The sequence below is a fragment of the Scleropages formosus genome, chromosome 3 (assembly GCF_900964775.1).
Source record: "Scleropages formosus chromosome 3, fSclFor1.1, whole genome shotgun sequence".
In the NCBI taxonomy this organism is placed as follows: Eukaryota; Metazoa; Chordata; class Actinopteri; order Osteoglossiformes; family Osteoglossidae; genus Scleropages; species Scleropages formosus.
Genome location: NC_041808.1, coordinates 27,261,273 through 27,282,577, shown reverse-complemented (window position 1 = coordinate 27,282,577; position 21,305 = coordinate 27,261,273). Strand labels below are relative to the sequence as shown.

The window sequence follows — 21,305 nt, the reverse complement described above, 5'->3', positions numbered from 1 at the left end:
TACAACGTTAAGCTACTTACACTGATTTACTCATTTATATAGCTGGGCAATTTTTACTTGACTTGTTCAGAGTAAGTACCCTTCTCAAGGGTACAACAGCAGGAGATGGGACTTGAATCCAGTTCTTTCAGCAACAAGGCATACACACACACACACACGCTGCCTGAAACTGCTTGCCCCAAGCAAGGTCGCGGTGAACCAGAGCCTAACCCGGCAACACAGGGCGCAAGGCTGGAGGGGGAGGGGACACACCCCGGATGGGGGCAACAAGGCAGCAGCTTATAACCACTTCGCCACTTGCTGCCCAGCTATATAAAGATGGCACACTATTGAAGGAAACTTCATGAATGGGACATCTAATTCACAAGAACATAAATATTTACATAATTTTCCCGTTTTCGATTGAGTCTTTGTCTATCCTGAATGTCCTTTTATTCCACCCCCCAGCTTGCCTTCGTATACAATACGACAAATATCTTCACATGCTTCATAAGGCAACGGGTTACAAATCAAATGGGAAAGGAAAAAGCTTCATTTCAATTACCCATCTATTTAGAAATGAGGTTCTGAAAGGATTCACGACACAAACTGAATAAACAAAGAAAGAAATAAAAAAAACACACGCAATGACTACAAAGAGGCTGGGAGCCAACCGAGCGGTCAAATGCCGTGAAAAACGACAATACAGCACAAGATGTTCAGGGATTCAGTGGCTTACCTATGTCTGAAATCTTTATTTCTTAGGAGAGAGGAGGCAGGGAGAGAATAAAAGAGTGTGAATTACAGTTACAAGGAAAACACACATAAAGCTGGCAGAAGCTGATGATTTGTTACCAGCGGAACGTGGTTCCTACTGATGGTTTCTTCTGAGCTCCATCAGACCGCAAAGTTTACGCCATAATTCTTAAAATGTGGGGAGGCACCGATTTTACCCTAAGGGGTTCACCAGTGCTTTACATCTCAGCTTATATCTATGTTAATGGATTTATAATCGGATACTGATTGTACCATCGTCAATAAGAAACGCCTCAAAATCACTCGTATGATGTACACGTGCTACAAAAGCTATTGGTCTTATTTTATAAACAATTCAAATAATGTCATAAGTGCTTCCAAATATACACAATTGTGATACCAATATTCAAAATGATTTGTGTATGTGAGGACACACTTCGGTGTACACAGTTGTGTGTTTTCACTGCACGTTACTGACAACAGCAGAAGGAAGGAAGTGCAGCCACTGGGGGATATATTATCTCCACATAGCTACAACGTTAAGGCATTTTTACCTTTATGAAATTGCATTAGAAGCTATGAAATCCACAATGCAGTAAATAAAAGGGCGGTTTTAATAAGTGATGTACGGTATAATTAGAAATAAACAAACTGCAGCCGCCACTTGTTCAGAGATTGGAGGGAGTCTAATTGGAGACAGTTTGTCATTTTTGCTGGGATTTTTTATCATGCATTTTAAGAGGTATATAAGGAAGGTGAATTTCAGTTTTTGACCTTTCCTTTCAAAGTTGTGCAGGAGAAATTGCTTTTCTCAAAGACGGAAACAACACATGGCACCATTGTCGCATGATATATACTGCCAGAAGTTTCATGCTAATAGATGATGATGGTGATGATGTTGCTACCTGGGATAGCTTTCAGCGTACATATTACACTTTTCTGGCCACTTTACTTGCAGTTGGTTATATTACTTACCCCAAAACAAACCAGGCCATGCCTCTCTGAAAACAAATGCTGCCTTTGTCTACAACAGTTTCACGGGTATTAAAGTGGCCCTTCACACTTGCAGCTCCTATTAATAAGCCTATTAATGTTTATTTTGTAATAAAGTCAGGGTGGATGCTTATTAAGGCGCTGTGATGGTCCTATATAGGGTTTTTTTTATCGAAGTGTTACACTTTCATCACTTTAATTTGTGGAAGGCCATCCAAAGGCTTCTACCTCAGTTATACTGAGAATAAAAATGAAGATTTCTCTAAGCAGAGTCAAAAAAACACAAAATTCTTAATTCTCCTTGGAGTGGCTGCACTTTTAACATTGTGGTAAATGAGGGTAATTTGTTTGTTCCTCAAAACTGTAAGGAAGTTTACCTATCTACACCAGCAAGGTAGAAGAAGGCAAAAGCACAACAAAAGGTCCATGGAAATGGAGAAAAGCTGAAGGTGATCTGACTGACCTGAGCTCCATGACACTGGTCACGTTCCCCGAAGGGAAGATGCGTCGGATGTAATTAAAGTCGCCCACAAAGAGGCTGCCATCGCTGCCGCTGGCCAGGGCCACGGGTGCGAGCAGCTTGTTCCCGTCCGCCTGGCCATTGCAGCTGGGGCAGGAGATGCTGCGCCTCCGCCCGTTCCCCATGATGGTGTTGATCACTGGCGGCTGCTGAGAAATAAACTGGTTCTCGCCAATCCCCTTGTACACGATGCCTGGGGAAAGAAAAATAAAATCACACATTAATTGAAAACTGAATTGATTTTTTTTTAAGTCAGTGTTTTTATTTAGTTTTTGATAGCTGTTGGAAACAAGCGTATCTGAAACACATCTGACAGGCCATCAAATATCTGGCATTTGTAAGCATTTCAAAAAAGTAATTACTCCGCTTGCTAATACCACAGTGACTGATACATGGATCATTCTCAATTTCAGAAAAGGTTGATCGCTTATTTCTTGCTTCAGATTTTATTTCTGAACATCGCAACCTCTTTAGTAATTAACAAAGTGCGGCTCCTTAGTAATTCATTGTTGCGGGAGTTTATCTTGAAAGGAAAGTCTTGTTTAAGGATAAAGAAACTCAGTGGCAGCGCGGCTCATTTGCGTATTCTATCACTTTCAATTTGTACTGTAACCCACATTTAGAGTTTCCACACGAGCCTCTCCCAGAACTGGCGGATAAAACACAGCCCACAGGCAGAATCTATTCTGAACGGCTTGCAAGGAATGGAAATGAGTTGCAGTTGCAACAACAACAATAAAATTCGTACCATCACCACAGTCACCACCAACAGTAATGAAAAACTAAAGAACAATAACAAACCACCCCTAACACACTGTACTTATTTTTATAACCATTACACATGTTACACAGTTCAGGTTATAGCAACAGTGTGTATTATTAGTATCATTACTAAAATAAATCTTAAAATAAATGACTAATAATAATAATAATGCATAAATAAAAATAAATCTGTGATTTTCTTTTACAAAAGTTATACGTTATATCAAAAGCGCATCTTATTTCAGAAAGTTACACATTAGTTACATATAATAATTTACTTAGAGTAATTACTTAGAAGTTGCTTACATATAATAATAATAATAATAATAATGATAATGATGTATTTGATAAAAATAGGATTCAAGACTTTATTGCAAGTGTCTTTATATGCAGCTGGATTTATTTTAATACATTAGACTCCGAAAGACATATCAGACATTACTATGCAGTGGGACCCGGGTCTGCGTCTGTCTTCTGCAATTTCCGAAAATAGCGCATAAATCCCACGGGCTGCACCTTGAGCCAGCCTCTTGAGAAATGTGTCAGGCACAGTAAAATACCGCAGTCTGAAATACTGCAACTGCGGAACGCCTGCGGCCAACGATGCACATGGTCAGATTTACCTGCCGTCGCACCGATATCACAACTAATTTCTTTGATGATATCCTTTTGGCCTTTTTTTTGCTGAAGGTTCTTCCCTCTCTGGATTTAATCACTGAGGGCCAATGTGCTGATATGGACTTGAGACGGCCAACAGAGACCGTTTTTTTTTTTTTTTAAAGAAAAAATAAAGAAAATAAAAGGTCAGTCGTGTTCATCAGTCAAACATTGCATAGGGCATGCCATAATGATTTCTTATGCTTTAATGTAACGTAAACCAGCCCCCATACAGCTCTGCCCCCAAAAAAGCCTTCCAATTATTGTTCTCATACTGCCATACTTTCATGTGGATATTAATTTTATGCTTAGAATAAATTACAAGATGATAACGAATAGAGACGTTTCAAATGATACATGCTTTCATATTCAGGCCACAGGTTTGGCTGAGCCAAGGACTTAAATCATCATAACTTCATGACTAAACAAACATGTAATGCTAGTCTTTTCAAGATCACGTAAAGATTTTAAAAGGCATTTTTTTTATTTTTGCAAAGACCCATTTGGATCTTTTCTCGATGCTAGTGAATCATTGCCACCAAACTTTCTGAAGACGTGCCATTTTTTAAAGACTTGCAAAGGGGGACTGAAATTCCAAATAAAAGAAGCGCCAGGTACAGCAGAGGCCATATCAGTTTGCACTGCCATCCTGCACCTGAAACACACACACACATTTTCTGAACCGCTTGTCCCATTTGGGGTCGCGGGCAGCCAGAGGCTAACCTGGCAACACAGGGCGGAAGGTTGGAGGGGGAGGGGACACACCCAGGACAGGACACCAGTCCGCTGCAAGGCACCCCAAGCGGGACTCGAACCCCAGACCCACCGGAGAGCAGGACCTGTGCCACCGCGCCCCCCTGCACTTGAAACACACGTTTAAATTTTACCTTTTGCTGTAGTACCCTTGATCAAGGTACTTAACATGAACTGATACGTTAAAAATTGTCCAGCTCTCTAAAGAGACAATAACCAAGGAGCTTAATATTGTAAGCGGTTTTGGAGAAGAGTGAAAAAATAAACAATAATAAACCAAGAGTACTTTAGTCTTATCTTAAAAATTAGATTGGAGATAAAATTATTCTAAATAAAAAGTCTGAAAACAAGATAAAATTCAACCTTTCACATGGCAAAGATCATTAAATTGTTTTGTTTGTTAAATGAGCTTCAAACTGAAAACTTCAACTGCAATGTTAAAAGAGTTTATTCTCTGATTTTATGTCATGGGCAAACTTTGAGGTTGTAAAAAAAATGGCTGTGTCACACAGAATGTCAGATGCAAACTGCACAGAGGTGCTTCACAACACACTGTACAACAGACCGTGGCCTTGCCAAAGGTTGTGTACTTCACAATAAGAAAAATTCCAAAGCAGAAATTACACAGACCATTGAAAGGGATAAAATAAAACATTAAAATATGAAATTTAAAATTAAAATATTGCTCTAACTGGAGTGCACAAAAACACCCAAGCGATTAAACATATATATTTTAAGTATTGCGCAAATACAAGTTGTGTTGAGGGGCTTCAAAGAATATCAAAGGACGATTACACGCAAGCGTGTCTTAAATTATTCACGCTGAGCTGCGCTAGAATTTCGACATGCGGCCTGTCCTATTTACTGTGCAGATCAATGAGGCCATCAGTGTCCTCGTGCCAAGCAGCCAGGAAAATACGTTTCTTATTTGCTATAAATCTCAGCATGCCTTTTAAAACCGGCCGACTCCGCTCTGATTAGGTCCCTTCATTGATTCATCCATCGAAGCAGGATCGGCACAAGGACATGGTTACGGCTGGCAATGGGGCTATCCAAACAGGGCTCCTTTTAGAAATTATTAATAAAGATGAACTAATCCAAGAGGCCAGAGGAAAATATAGGGGGGAAAGATGGAGTGGGCGACTTTGACGTCAGTTCAGCCGTGATTTTGACTTTCAGAGCACCCGTCCCGATGCATCACGCAAATAAGGTGCCTTTGTTTCCATGGAAGCTCCAACCAGAAACACAAACAGCAATTACCCTAATAAATAATGCATACAGTTGACACAGGTGTGGAAAATGCTTTGATTGTACCACCCTTAAGTACAAAAAAAGAAGATGGAGGGGGAGAAAAACCTCTCCACAACCAATTTGGCATGAAGCACTCTCTCCTCGCTCCCATTCAGAGATGATGGAATTTCTGAAAGATCAGAGGGGTGACCAGGCGGACTGGAGCAGAATGCAAATAAGTCAGGGTATAGAGGGGAGGTGTGTCTGCTGCACAGCCCAGTTCACTTCCAGTTCTCCAGAAGAATTTACAGCCTCCAGACGGGCCACCCAGCGAGGCAGCAAAACCTTTGCATGAGCTAGTAACAGTACCCTAGGTACGTTCAAGTTACACATTTTTGAAAATGCAGCCACTTTTAAGTTTCTCTTTAATTCTCCACGCAACTCCCAGTCCAGGCCCTGGTGATATCCCATCTGGAATACTGCAAGTCTCTCCTATCTGGCCTTCCTGCTACTTGCCATCAAACCCCTACAGCTGATACAAAACATTGCTGAGTTGTATTTGACTTACCAAAGCGTTTCTATGTATCCCCCCTTCTTGGTTCTATGCATTGCTTTCTATAGCTGCCTGGATCAAATTCAAGACTCTGTTTATAGCCTACAAAACCATCAATGGAACTGCTCCCTGACATCTACAAGACCTGATCACCCACTACACCCCACCCAGACTGCTATACTCCTCCACCTCTGCCCGCTTGCCGGTCCCATGCACAAAAGGTCCAAAATGAAAAGCACAAAGGTTTTTGGTTCTCGCTCCAATGTGGTGGAACGATATCCCCGTTCTACTCAGAACTGCTGAATCTCGCTCCACATTTAAGAAGGGTCTCAAAATTCCTTTTTTGGACTCGCTTTTTCCCGATCTCATAAGTGCTCAATAAACATCTAAGTGTTTATATTTAATAATTTTTAATAAGTCTTTGAATAATGGGTAAACCATTATGCAGTTAATTGTATAATGTACTGGTTTATACTGCAGTAACAAATTGACTGTACTCTGGAATCACGTGTCTGCATCCAAATATCTCCCTCTTTTGGTGTAATGCATTCTTTGTATTTTTCTCTGCGAAAGTGTCTGCTAAACAAATAAATGTAAATATACATTTTCACTTAACTATTTCAATAACGTGCTTATTGTGCATTAAAATTCACCTACTTTTCTGTGAGCAGAGATTATTCAACAGTAAAGAACATCCTAGAAAACGAGTGTAGGACCACCTTCACTCAACTTGCTTCCACAATGCTTACAGCCCATTTCTGAGGTTGGTGATCGATAACAAGATGGAAAATATTGCAACTGTCCACTGTGAATAGCAGTTTGTGCTGAATATGCATTTTTCAGTCATTTTAAAATAAAAACAAATTCCTGTTGTTTTAAATTAATAAAAAAAGATAAAAGTTCTGCGGTGAACTGGTAACCTGTCTGTGGTTTTTCCCTGCCTCATGCACTTTGTTATCAGTGTTGGTTCAGGAACACAGTGACCCCACATAGCACAATCAGTGAAAAAAGAAAAATCTTACAGTGATTTTTAAATTCATTAAAACTTTATGTGAGGTTTTCACAAAACTTAACCTGTGAATAAATTGAGGGATAAATAAACTGAGTGGTTGGAGTCATAAACAAACTGAGTTACAAACAGAGTTCCTGCCCTAACCGTGTTCATAAGTTGAGGACCCATTGTGCACACACACACACATTTTCAGAACCGCTTGTCCCATACGGGGTCACGGGGAACCGGAGCCTACCCGGGAACACAGGGGCATAAGGCCAGAGGGGGAGGGAACACACCCAGGACGGGACGCCAGTCCGTCGCAAGGCACCCCAAGCGGGACTTGAACCCCAGACCCACCGGACAGCAGGACTGTGGGCCAACCCACTGCGCCACCGCACCCCCCTATACCCATTGTGCAAAGTTATGATAAATGTAAAAGTCAGCCAGCTTAACCCTTCCACCTCTTTCCTGTTTTCTATCACTGGAATGGTGCAGGCCCATTTTAAAATACATATTTTCACATTGCAGAAATAAACTAAAAACACATGCAATGGATAAAATGTCTCCTCTCCTTTTCCAAAAGAAAACCTGAATTTGGCCAAATAAAACAGTTGGAAATGTTGTGCTGTACTTTCAGAAAGGTCAAAAATGTGGCCTGTGGCCTTTGTTTCCTGTTTTATTTTGGTTTCCATGCCATTTCTTCAGGTAACACTCTTTCATAGCTAATTAAAAGACACACATCCCGGCACATGAACAAAAAGCTGAGTGGAAGTTGTCCACCACACATTGTACCCATCTGAAGTCAATGAGCTGGGAATTAGGTTTCCATCGGGAGCCCTAGCATAGAGCACCCTTCTCGAGTGAGCCGTTGCAACTGAACCGGTTCCCAGCAAAACTCCCAAAGCACAGCTGTGATGATGATGGTGGTGATGATGATGATGATGATGATGATAACGTCTGGACTGAGGAAAGGCGGCACCTTCTTAGTTAGGCCCATCTTTGCTACTGTTGACAGCCAACTGTCCTCTGTGTCTCCTGAGTAAGGTGACTAAGGAGAGACATTAAAAATGACTGTTTGGATAGTGGGATGGGGGAGAAGGAATACCTGGTGATTTGCAGAAAAACATCTGACAGTCTGGAGCATCAACAAAGGTGACAGCATGGGCAGATTTCCTGCTGCTGCCCGACCGTGGATCTTCAGAGTGCCTCCGTCAGTTCGGAAGGTTTCGAAGGGTTTCAAGGTTAATGTATTTCCGTTACACAGAGAAAATCCTTCTTTACCCCCTGCTCTAATGATGAAACTTCCAGTTGGACTCCTTGGGCAAAGAGTGGCTTAAAAATGTGAGGAGCTTCAGTACTGGAAACTAGAAAGCCTTTTCCAGTGGGCTTTCACCAAGGGGCCTCTGCGATAGACTTGCGCGGATTAGCCAAAGATGTTGTTTTAAAGATTACCATTGAACGGGGGCCCCGGAGGCTCTCCCCTGCCAACATGAGACGACCTGCGGCGGCACGGGATGCAAGACGACGACGGCTGTAGCCGTGACATGAAAGGGGGCTGCGGTACACCGTATCCGGCCTGGCCGTACAAAGGTGCCACACTGGACGATGGGGATGAATGACTTGATCTTTAAAACACCCTTCGTAGGGAAGCTCTTAGAAGTCATGTATCAGCATAACCAGGATGAGGTCGGAACGCATGCCTTCACGCGACTAGTGGTCTGCTTTCCTGTCCACCACAGACAGTTTTTGACTCTTCTGGTCTCCTTTTCCATGTGTTAAGTACTTCTCCAAAAGGCGGGTTTGCGCTGACGACTAATGGCAGGAGGCGGGTAGGAAAACTCGCTGCTGAAGCTGTGATTTGCGCCTGACATGCCAGCGAAATTCAAAGACGTTTCAAGCTTCAAAAAGCAAAAGGCTACTCTTTGGATCTGTGAAACGGAACTTAAAAGCAACAGATCTCCGATGAGTACCGCATGATGCAATATATGCATAAATATTGAATACAAACTTTGCTATGTTCACCATTTCTCTTGCTACTGTACTTTTAAATATGCAAGAATGAGAAAGGCTGAGGACCTTAAAAGCTGGATTGACCAATTTCGGCAGTGCGGAAAGTTTTGTTCACAGCATGCAGAAGAAATTGGGACCTTTTCTGCATCAGGAAAACAGAGTGAAACTAATCAGCTTTACTAATGGGAAATCTGTACAGAAAAAATTACATAAAGTGTTATCTGTACAGATAAATTACATAAAGATAAATTACATAAAGTGTTGAGCAACAATGGCATGTAAAGAGACAACATTTACATATTTAGGTGGCGTTTTTCTCCAAACTCCCAATTTACAGTGTTAAGCTACTTACAATTGTTTACCGGTTTATACAGCTGGGTGATCTTTACTGGAACGATTTAGGGTAAATACTTTGATCAAGGGTACTGCAGCAGGATATGGGATTTGCACTCCATCAGGTCCATCAGGTACAAGGCAGCTGCACTAACCACTATACCACCTGGTGCACCCCATCAGTAAGTTTCTCTTTATCCTTTTCAATTACACATGGTGAGGAGTAACCAAGCATAAGAAAGCATCCACGAATTGCAGCATCCAGCATCTTTATAATCACAGTTGCAACATTATAAACATTAAAATGTAGTCGGCCACGGTGGTCCAATCTGACTACTGAAATTAATACAAAAAATTTAAAAATACGTGTGATCCACGCCACTGCCAGTATTATTAAAGATATCCATCAGCCCAGCCTGGCTCACTTGACACAATAATTTACAGCTAAGTATTCAGTGTATGCATATCATTACTTGGTTCCTTTTTTGGAGAAAAAAATAGTGCCAGATAGCAGTTTCCCTCCGCAGAATACATGCCAAGTGTGAAAATGACCATTTCAGATGTTCTCTTCCAGAAGCCGGCTGTCTGACAATGCCGGATCTCTCACAGCTGTCTGTTGGGGGTGGGGAGGGGGAGTGTCGTACTGCTCCTGTCGCAGGCCATGCCTGTAATCGCTGTCTGTACATGAGTACCTGTGTCTACTAAAGGCATGGAGACACTTGGGTAATGGAGTACGACTCTAACAAACCTCTGGACAACAACAAAACTGCACTTCGGATTGGTGTCTTTACATCAACCCATCGTGGGGCCCTTCAAAAGGGAAGCCGAAAGAGAGGCACTGAATCTTGGCCCGTGTCATCCTGCCAATGGAGCTGACAGAAACCTTGCTTGCCTCCAAATTCTGAATGATTCCACACCCCAGCCTCGTTTGCATTAGCCTGGTGTTTGCGTTCCCACTTTCATCACCATAAATAACCGCAGCACGCGAGTCCACCACAATCACCAGTCCATCACCAGCAACAACTACGGCGTAGAGCAAAATGGGCAGAAACCCTGACACCCACTGAGTCTACAGCACCATCTCTGTGAGGAATGACAGCAATGCTTAGTTTTTGGTAAGCTTCTTGGCACAAAGCGCACACAAAGCAGTTAAAACGCTAAGACACAGAAGGGGAGGGGGTGGGGCAGGGGCTGCCGGGAGGGGAAGTTTGGTCGGCTCCAGTGAGCCTCGAGATGAAAGGGTCACAAATTCACCAAGACAACTGATACTAAGTCCGAAAGGTTAAAGAGGGCTTAGTGTCACTCACAAGGTGGCTATCTTAAAAAAAAGTGCCGGTCCTATCCATAGCAGTCCAGTTGAGGACTATCACAAGTGACAACCAGATGTTTAATTATGTGTTCGTTAACTTAGCCCCTTTGGTTCCAGATCACTCGCTGTGTGTGAATGTACAAAAGAAGAGAAAAGCCAGACTATGTCAGGGTTATTCAGAGGCCATTTCCAGAATGTTCTCTCTGCTCAGGGTTCATCCTTCATAACCTGACCCTAATCCAGACTAAAACGCTTGTCTTCGTCTCTCCCCACATGCTGAGTCCCTATCCCTGATTTATTCAGTCATTACCCTGAAAGATTGCTTCTTTGCAACTTTCCTCTATTATTCTCCAAATAGAATGACGAGCAATATTTCATCTTCATTAGAATATTTATTGCAGCATTTCAGGGAACCCGGTGCCTCCACCTGTCACTGTCCACCTTCTCCTGCCATGATGAATACCCCCACGTCGTCCGGCTTGTCATTACAACTAATCGGTTCGTTTATTCAATTAGGCCTCTGTCGTTCTGAGGAGCCTCTGCCGGTCAGACTCCCACCCTAGTCGTAATTTATAATTTGAGTCCATGCATTTACAACATTCAGACATTCCAAGCATTGTCTTTTTGTTTAACATTTTTGTAATATTCATTCCGAATACATTATTGTCCTACGCAGGACTGACTCTGAGGTCAATGGGCACGTTAACCATTGGCCCTTAACACCGCTGTTCATTTTTCAATGGAGAATCTCCTCCAAAAGAAGGATTATGTCACCCCTGTTTTTATTGTGAGAACATTTTTGAAAGATAAAAAGATGTGTATTTACAGATAATTAATTTCTTCCCTATTTGTGTATTTTAATTACAGGAAAAACTTCAGAAAAGTTCTTACCATTCTGCACATCTAACACATGGTGTTTTCCCAGTGTCCAGCTGCCCATATTGGAGGCGTCTAATTCATATCCTTGTAAGAGAGCAGTTCTTTTCTCCCAGAGAATCAAATCCAGGCAAGATTCATATTCAAACCCTACAGACACTGAAAAGAAGCAAACAAACAAAAAAACACACTTGAGAAGGAAAATTCCACCAGGACTTTTGCATGTTGGATCAAAACTCAGTAAGACAGTAGTGTCTCTTCATAAGTTAAAAACCTTAAAATTATCTCCTCAATTCTACAGTTTACAGCTTCCAAGTTCTACAGTTTCCATTGCCTTCATATTGTCATTGCGTTAACATCTTTTCTCATCCAACAGCCAAATCAATATTAGAATTTACATTTGACTGATGAATGATCTGATGTAATCTAATGCAAATAAAGCAGGGAGAAGTCAAAAGTCATTGCACAGGGCTCATAATCCTCCAAGAAAACAAAAGAATTTGTTAAACATGTAGGATCTTTATCATTTAATATAGGGTACGGTGCTTATAAACATGGTATTTTCGCTCAGTAAATAGACCGCTATCAAGAAAGTTAAATCAACATGACCTTTCTGCCTAACTTCTGAAATGCTTAGCATTTTGTTTATTGGTAGAACATTCACAGATGAGCAATGAGCATTAAATTTAGAAAAGGCTACAGCAGTAAAGTGACCTTCAGCAGATTTGTTTTTCTTCCAGAAGCTTCTGTGGAGAGTAATTATATGTAAGAACCTCCAGTCAGCAAACAAATACTGGCCTTCAAATATGCAGGATAACTGTTTTTTAATGTAGTTTTCAGCAGAATATTCCAAAAGAAATAAAATCCTTTATAGCCACAAAAACCTACATCTAGGTCACAACAGACTCTAAAGAGCAGAGTTCACACCAAGGCCATTTTCTCAACAGGCTTCATTCACATGAAGACAGTTCAACTCACCAACTGCTTCTGACAAGCCATAGACCTTCTGGTTGTAGGCATCAGTCTTGTCCCATATGAAGGTGTAGGACAGATCAGGAGATGCTGGGAACCACTTCTGAAAGAGGCGGCCAACCACTGCCACCATGAGGTGGACCTTCATTAGGTTGAAGGGAATGGTGGCCTGAGTCATGGTCACTTTGAGGATGGGTTTGTAGCCGGCAGCCCGGGAGCTCAGGTAGAAGAGATGGAGGTCACTTCCCGGGATCGCTGTTTCCTCATGAAGGACCTTCAATTCAAACAGGATCCCAAAGCGTGAGGGCACAGGAACCCAAACCTCAATGTCTTTGAAACCAGATTCCTCAAGAAAGCTGCCAGAAGAGTCATTAGTCCAGGTAAATTGTCACGTGAGTCTCAACACCACAAATGATTCTTGCCACTTCATGACAGGGAGAGCAAGGGGTGTAGTGATTGGAGGTGTCAACTTGCTCCCAAAAGGCCCAAATTCAAATCCCACCTCCTGCTATGGTACCCTTGATCAAGGTACTCACTCTGAATTGATACGGCAAAAAAATCATCCAACAGGATCAATGGGTAAATCATTTCAAGTCGTTTAATACTGTAAGTTGCTTTTGGAGAAACGTGATAAATGAATAAATAGAGCTGTGTTTTCCTTGCACTGAGGCAGATGCTTCTGAAAATGCACAGCAGCCAAGAGCCATTTAGGGTCTTGTGAAGTATCATGACTATGATGGTTTAAATATGAAACATGTTTAAAGTGGGTCAGTAACTGGGGGCAGCAGGTACTGCAATGCTTAGAGCTGTTGCCATACAATTGAGAGAGCCAGGTTCAAATCCCTGCTGGAGTGCCCTTGATCAAGGTCCTTACCCTGAATTGATACAGTAAGAATTACCCTGCTGAACAAATGGGTAAGTCACTCTAGGTACCTTAGTGTACAAACCACAAAATCTCAGCTGCTCTGGAGAAATGTGGGCTACATAAATAAATATACATGATTAGGCTGGTAACACTTAGACGGCTGAAATACACCGTGTCATATGCATTGACAAAGAAAGCAACAAGAAAAAATAAAATAATTCTACTCTGAGGCCAACTCTTGAGCCTGCAGTTCTGGTCTACCGCAGTCCGATTGTGACAGAATAATTGTGATTGTGTCACAGTTGGTGGGGTCTAATTTGTAATTCCCATTCATCAAACTGCCATTATAATCACAGTAGACAAACCTTTATTATCACACTCTCGTTTCTTCCTACAAGTGTTTTTAAGGATGGAGGAGGAGGACAGAATAATCAGACACTCTGACCCTCCCTCCCACGTTGCAGGGAAATGAAATAATTACACGTGCAGAAATAATGCTAAGTTCCCTCCGGCATAAAACAAACACAGGAAAAAGCATTATGACTGCCTGCTCCTCCATCGGCAACTTCTGGGTGGGTCATAATTGCATTCTGGCATACAGCACTTTTTTTTAATAGGAAACATAAAGAAACACTTTTGTAGGAGTTCATCTCTTCTTGAAAACGATGGCCTTTACAGAAACAATGAGAATAAAAGCAGAGTTCTGGCAGAGTCCTTCGGCTTTTTTCTGCAAGTCAGTTTTGCGAAAATCAAAATCGGTGCACACCTTCCTGCCAAGCCTCCTAGCAAGAAAAGAGTCCGTTGACCATATTACAGTTATTCATTTAGCGGACGCTTTTCTCCAAAGCGACGTACATCTCGCAGAAAAAGGCAATGAGTGCATTACATCAACATGACAACGTCAGCCGACTGCTGTGAGAGTTCAGCCAGACGCTAAAAACTTAACCTCATCTATAAAGAAACGAACACTTGAAAGACTGCATATATTTAGCGTATACTACATGTACAGAATTTATTTTTCTGTCGCTGTTCTCCAAGTGACCTACTTACACTGATTTATGCATGTATAGAGAAGGGTAATTTTTACTGAGTCATTTCAGGGTAATTAGTTTGCTCAGATGTACCACGGCAGAACCTGGGATTCGATCCTAGATCTTTCCTGTGCAACGCTACACCACCTGCTGCTACATGTATAGTTTGTTTATAAGAGACTCCTCCCTCTGTGGGCGTGGTCTGAGGTAGGCGGCTAGTAGCTCCGCTCACCTGTGTTTCGGGTATGATGGGGCCGTCCTCTGGGGACGAGCGAAAGAAGGTGGACAGCGGGGAGGACACGATGGACGGGACGGGCCGCACAAAGCCGCTCAGGTCACAGCTGGGGATGTCATTCTCCTCCTTCTTCATCACCAGCGTATCCATGACGTGGAACACGTTCCACGGGATCCACACGGTGCGGTGCTGTGTCAGGAAGGGGGCCCGCTCGAAGCTCAGGGTCAGCGAGGCACCTCCGTTGGCCAGCAGGTCAAACCTGTGCCCGATTACCACCCAAAGCAGACAGTCTCTCACAATGTGCCCTTGTCTCACCCTTCAGATTGAGCAGAACATTCCGGAAACTTCGCAGTGAGGGCGCTTTCACGGAGAGCCTCCTCCCGAGCACAGTGATCAATTCTCCAGCCTCCTCGCAACTTAGACGCCGTATTTTCTTTCGGATAATCTGCTGCCAGACACTTTCACGTGGTTCACCAGGTAATGTGTCTACACTTCCTGCGCACTTAGATCCTATTAGTCCCATCAGCTCCGCAAACTTACTTTCGCTCAGCAACACATGGCACCGGATGAAAGTGTATTTTTGGATCTCAGGACCGGTCTTAAGCAGCACGTCGTGACTGGACTGGGTAACCTAACACTGGAATGGACTGGATTACAGGGCAAGTGTAATAATACACACAACAGACATTTCTTTGCATATCACTGTGGGGACTCTACACTGATGCAATAAATGCCCTCCCTGCAACAAATCTCAGAGATCACATTTAAGTGAGGTTAGTCACTTACAAATCATAGGTGAAAATATATTTTTAGGGATCCCCATCCTTCTGGGTCCATTTTCAATCAAGGAAAAACATTTATTTACACACAGTTTGTTCTTAGTAGAGGAGCTGCGGACTGGAAACACACTATTCCTAGCACTCGTGAGATGTGGACAGCTGTGTGTGTTGGCTTTCACTCTTTCGTACTGCACTTCCCCCCAGCTCCCATGCCCTGGCTTTTTAAGGAAATGACATGGAAGTCCACCAGGTTTGATGCAATTTCGTGATCTGACATTCCTTCCATTGCTGGGGGTCCAAGCTTCCCCGGCGCCTCATGTCAGAGACGAACCGCCCCGACTCGCCGTGGATTTGGAGCTTTCCATCCCGTCCATTACCACAGTTCAACAATGTGTACATTTTGAGACAATTGCAGCAACTGTCTTGTTAAAAATAGGGCATACTATACAGTAATCTAACTAGGTATTTTGAAGAAAATTATGATAGCACACCACGCTGCTGGTCCATAGTGGAACTGTGCACAGGAAAACAGGGTGTGATCTTCCCCCCATTATTTCAGGGAGCATAATAAAGCCTTTCAGAATAATAGTATATGAACACAGCCACTAATTCATTGTTTTATGCCTCGTTTCACAAGACACCAAGATTTCCTTTGTTCCCTTTCAATTTACAAGGACATTCTAAGCCTACTTATTTCTTATTTTTCTGGTCATAATTAGACAGGTGTAATATTTCAATGGTAGGCTCCGGTTCCCCGCGACCCCGTATGGGACAAGCGGTTCAGAAAGTGTGTGTGTGAGGTAAAATTGAAATGTACCTGTGGACAACCAAACACACTTTACAACATGACTCCCTGGCGGGATGCCCGCAGCACCACAAGACCCCATGTAATCAGTGGACCCTGGGGACTGGTAACCTGATACCCCCCCAAACCCAAGCGGAGTGGTGGCGTGGGTGGCCGGGTTGCCTACATGCCATCCTGGCGCGTGATGGTGAATCCATGGGAAGGGTAGTGCATGAAGGACACGTTCACCCCAATGAGCGGGGTCCCATCCGCCGTCATCACCTGCCCTCGGATGATAGACACCAGGCTGCATGGGAAAGGAGATAACAGAACCGTCACTTGGCTCCAGCCACCTCTATTATTTACACGCATTTTTTTCATTTCGATAAAGCACTCAGGCCATTGTTATTCATAAAATCCCAATTTAACACCTCTTTCCGCTCCTTCGTTCGTCTTTCTACGGATGAGATTCAGTTTGCTCTGGTCTGAGATTAATCACGCACAGTATAAACATCACCATTGCGACACTTGCTCGCCAAACAACTTGCCAGTCCACTTCACTGGAGAGATACAAGAACAGTTGGGAAGTGACATAGTTGGAAGGGTAAGAGGTGGCACAATGGCACAGTGAGTAGGGCTGGTGCCTCACTGTGCCGGGGCTGTGCATTTAGTCTTGGGTTCAAATACAGATCAATCTGTGTGGATTGCTCTCTCCGTGTTTCAGACAGAGCCTTTTGGTGACTCTAAATTGCCTCCAGTGTGTGTGACTGAGGGTGTGTTACATTGCTGCCCTGGATAAACGGATTAATGACTGTCGAGACTCTATGGTGGGACACCAGGGGGCGGGGTGGTTGTACTCGAAGGACCCAGGTCCAAATCCCATCTTCTGCTGTATTACTCTTGATCAAGGTACTTACCTTGAATTGAAACAGTAAAAATTACCCTGCTGTATAAACGAGTTAATCAATATAAGTTTCTTCATAGAAAAGTGTCTGTGGTAAATGTGAACGTAGGGTACCTGGACTTATACGCAAATTGCTTTGGCCAAAGGTGTCAGCTATGTATGTACGAAGTACTATGAGCACGTGAGTCATGAATAATCACTGATAAATGAATTAGTATGACTAAATTTCCGCTTTAACATTTGATCAGCCGGTGTGCTTCAGTGCAGCGAACCAACAAGGGCACGTACTTCGGGAAAAATTTTGCCTGTTTACGGGACACCTTCGCACTCTTAGCCTGCTGGTTGATTACTTCCAGGTCATTAAAAGCCGTGTCCGAGGCGACCGGCAGCTGGGCTTCGCCGCTGCCACGTCAACGTACGACATCACCTCATCACTTATTCCGGTTTCAGGGAATCAGGCTGCTTTAAAAGCTCGCTGGGTTTACTCTCCCTTCCGTGCCATTAATCTCCCACAGTCTGTCTGACCCAACATGGGCTGACCTCAAAGTAAACATTGCATAAATTACTCGGCGTAGCATAAATGCATTCATAATTTATGTATTTCTTTCGCCTTACCATAAAACAATAGCAGTCACTGCCACAGCACTGTTTTTTCCCCTACAAGGGTGCTCAGCAGCATGATGCAATTCACAGATACATAGGCGAGGCAACGGCCCTCGAAATGAGCGCAGAGCTGTTTAAAACAGAGGCGTTCCCGTTGAAATGAAATACAGTCGTCAAACGAAGAGTGTTTTTTGTTTGTGGCTTGGCTGCGGTTTAAAGCCTGGCTTAGCGACAGATATAAATGTGGCCTAACATAAAGACGCAGATGGACCACATTTCCAGACAAAACATCCGGCCTGCCTATAATATGGTATATCGTGACTTAAGAGATGGGAAATGTATACCTCTGTTCAACTACAGTTCCCACAAGTTCTGGAGACACATTCAAAAGACAGGAATTAAAGTTCTTACACATGGTGTCTTTCATAAAACAGCACGTTGATACTGATTGCAGCACTTACAGTGACAATAATTATTCTCACAAGCTGAGAAGGCCTCATTTTTTCTTCTCTTTTCGATCCGCAACTCGGGTTCCTGGCAAACACAAAATACTGATTGTGTTTACACCAGGTAGCTGAGAACAATTGTGAGGAAGTCTATTTTTACATGTTTATTCTCATACATCTTTAGCTGGGGACTGATTACATATTTCTCAAATTCAAGGAAACAGTGATGTTTAGGTGATATTTTCCAAGTTTTACAGCACCTTTGGTAGACTAACCTACTTTTCATGCACATCATTCAACTTATATTTGAAAGGTCCCGGTTATTCCAATGTATCGCACATGTAATTTTTTAAATCATTCTGACAAGACGGTACAGTAAGTGGTTATTTTAACAACTTGGATTTTGTTTTCCAGCCGCTGAAGAGAAAAATTAATAACGATCTTGATGCCACGCTGGAATACGGAACATCATTTTGTCACTTCCTTACGAAACCTACATTTATAATAAAATATTTTTTTAAATTACTATTAAAAACTTTTTGCATATAAATTACTCCAAAAGTTATTTTTTAAAAAAACAATTTGTATCCCTTGCTCCTTCTTACTTATTTTTTTTCAGATTTTTTTGAAAATTCTGGGAAATATATTTTAAAAAATACTACGATGCACTGGACTGTCACTCCAGTATCTCACCACTCGAGATCATACAGTACATACATATGTATAACGGCTTCTCCTGGCTAGGGTGTAGCCCATCCAGGAATCAATGAGCACAAGGCTGCAGGGGACACCCTCGATGGGACCCTCGATGAGACATAAGCTCATCGCTTATGTTTATGTAGCTTATGTAGCCACCCACACAGAGTCACACAAATTCACACACTAATTACAGTGTCCAGTTCACCTAAACAGCAAGTCTTTGGACTGTGGGAGGAAACCAGAGCACCCAACAGAAACCCACACAGACCCTGGGACAACGTGCAGACTCCACACAGAGTGAGCTGGATTCGAACCTATGCCTGAACATCCCAGGTGCTGCGAGGCAGCCTCCGTAAACTGAATCGTGTGAGTCTGCGAATGCAGCTCAAAGTGAGACTCCTGCCAGAGTTCATTAGTGACCCACTGTGAAAATGTCTGTGGACTCCTCCGAAATAGCTGGTAATGATCAAATGTGCCTTTATTGTAACTGCTTTCAAACGGCTGACCTTCTAAATGGACGAGTGGAGGCACAGTGCTGCCGGCTACCCAGATATGCCACTCAGATAAACACATCTCTGCTGCCCACTCTACAGTGCGGTAAAAAAAACCATCCTTCAACCCTGCTTTTAAAGGCAAGGAAGCGACTGTGTGCCCTGAGGTTAAACACGACTTATGTTGTACTCAAATGATACAGCAAGAACTTAAAAACACAGAGCATAAACTCAGCTAAACAAATGACCCTTGTTCACTGAGAGCTCCAGAAGAAATGCTCATGTTTTAGGGAGTTCCAGCAACGCAGTCTGCCAGCATTTCCCCCGAGATGACATTGCAAGGTGCAAGAAATTAAAGAAAATAGTGACTATGGATTATAAAAAGAAAAAGTCCCTCACCCTTCAATTCTAATGACCTCCTTGAAAAATGACTCGCCAAACAGTAAAAAAAAAAAAAAAATTCATTCCTCTCAAAGGACCAGGGTAGAATCCCCCCTACTGCGGTAGTAGCCACAATCAAGGCACTTACCCTGAACTTGCACAGCAAAAGTTACCCTTTTTAAATCCGTAAAATCACTGTAAGCAGTTCAACACAGCAAGCTGTTCTGGAGAAAAGTGTCGGACAGATAAATAAATATAAATGAAAGGTTTCTAAACAGAATCACAAACAGACGTCTAACACTGATAATAGAGTCGGAAAAATCTGTACTTCTTCAAATCCAGGAAAATACAACAGAGAGGGAATCATCTAATGAAATAGGCAGTTTCCTAGCCATATATAACAATAAATAAATGTAACTATTAAACCGAGCCAAGTTTGCGCACCGGTAGTCCCAGAGGCCTCAGATTGGAGCGCGTCTCACCTCCTGTTGAATGGGTTCTCCCCATACACGACGTGGGTGCTCTCCGGTCCCAGCAGGAAGCTGATGCGCTCGTAGAAGGACCTGGCGGCCTGCTGGGAGGTCGGCTGCTGGCTCTGGCTGATGACGTCGCTAGGGTCCGGGGATCCATGGCAGTAGGGCTGGTTCTGGCACGAGCTCTGCAAGCAGCAGTCGGGGTCCATGCAGTCCACCAGTCCATCTGCAGCCACAGGGAAAGCGCCAAGTGCAACAGCGTGGGTGCGAGCCAAGCTCCCGGCAAGAGCCTGGAAGCACCGGAACATCATAATGACCTCGGTTCATCCGAAAGTTATCGAACGTGCAGTTGTAAGACAAAGACGGTTTTGGGAAACGGAGCCTGGACAGATTGTACCAACAACCAAGCAGAGTGCAATGTTCCCTGACTCATGAAGGCTTCTGAAAATCCCTTTGTAAGGTGCAGTCCCATAAACTGAAGGCCTAATTACCATTTGTTTCAGTGGCATCCCAAAGCCCCACCTGGCACCAATTTGTACTGAAACACCACCAAATCCCATTAAAACACACAGTTAATTCAATACTCAACATTAGCTATCATTACACAACATAACAAGGTAGTTTCCCTTCATGAATTACTCTACAATATTGCATGACTGTGTACCTGTGCTCGTTCAGCTCTGTTGAGGCTATTATGTACTGTACGCTTAATAAACGTTCGCAAACAAGACACACACACATATGATGCTAAGTGTCCAAGCATTATTTCAGCTTTTGATACAAAAAACAATCGACAGAACAAACTGCAAGGTGGATGTGGACATTCAAAAATGACTTGTTAAACTATAAAAATGCATTCCACCTAAAGGTCTCAGGGGCAAACCTCACCTTCGGCTGTGTTACCTATGAACAAGATA

The 21,305-nt window shown here is 42.9% G+C and overlaps 1 protein-coding gene across 3 annotated transcripts in view; it reads right to left on the bottom strand.

Annotated features, from left to right (window-relative positions):
* LOC108926009 (teneurin-3) overlaps positions 1-21,305 on the bottom strand; it is a 224,057-nt gene that overhangs the window by 20,299 nt on the left and 182,453 nt on the right. For 2 of the 3 annotated variants that reach the window (XM_029250391.1, XM_029250393.1), the window contains 7 exons: positions 20,398-20,614; positions 16,579-16,698; positions 14,826-15,087; positions 12,704-12,971; positions 11,741-11,884; positions 2,192-2,441; positions 719-739 (listed from right to left, as the gene is read on the bottom strand). In XM_029250391.1, coding sequence (XP_029106224.1) covers positions 719-739; positions 2,192-2,441; positions 11,741-11,884; positions 12,704-12,971; positions 14,826-15,087; positions 16,579-16,698; positions 20,398-20,614 — 1,282 coding nt within the window. The remainder of the gene's footprint in view (positions 1-718; positions 740-2,191; positions 2,442-11,740; positions 11,885-12,703; positions 12,972-14,825; positions 15,088-16,578; positions 16,699-20,397; positions 20,615-21,305) is intronic. The other variant, XM_029250392.1, reaches the window with a different exon arrangement.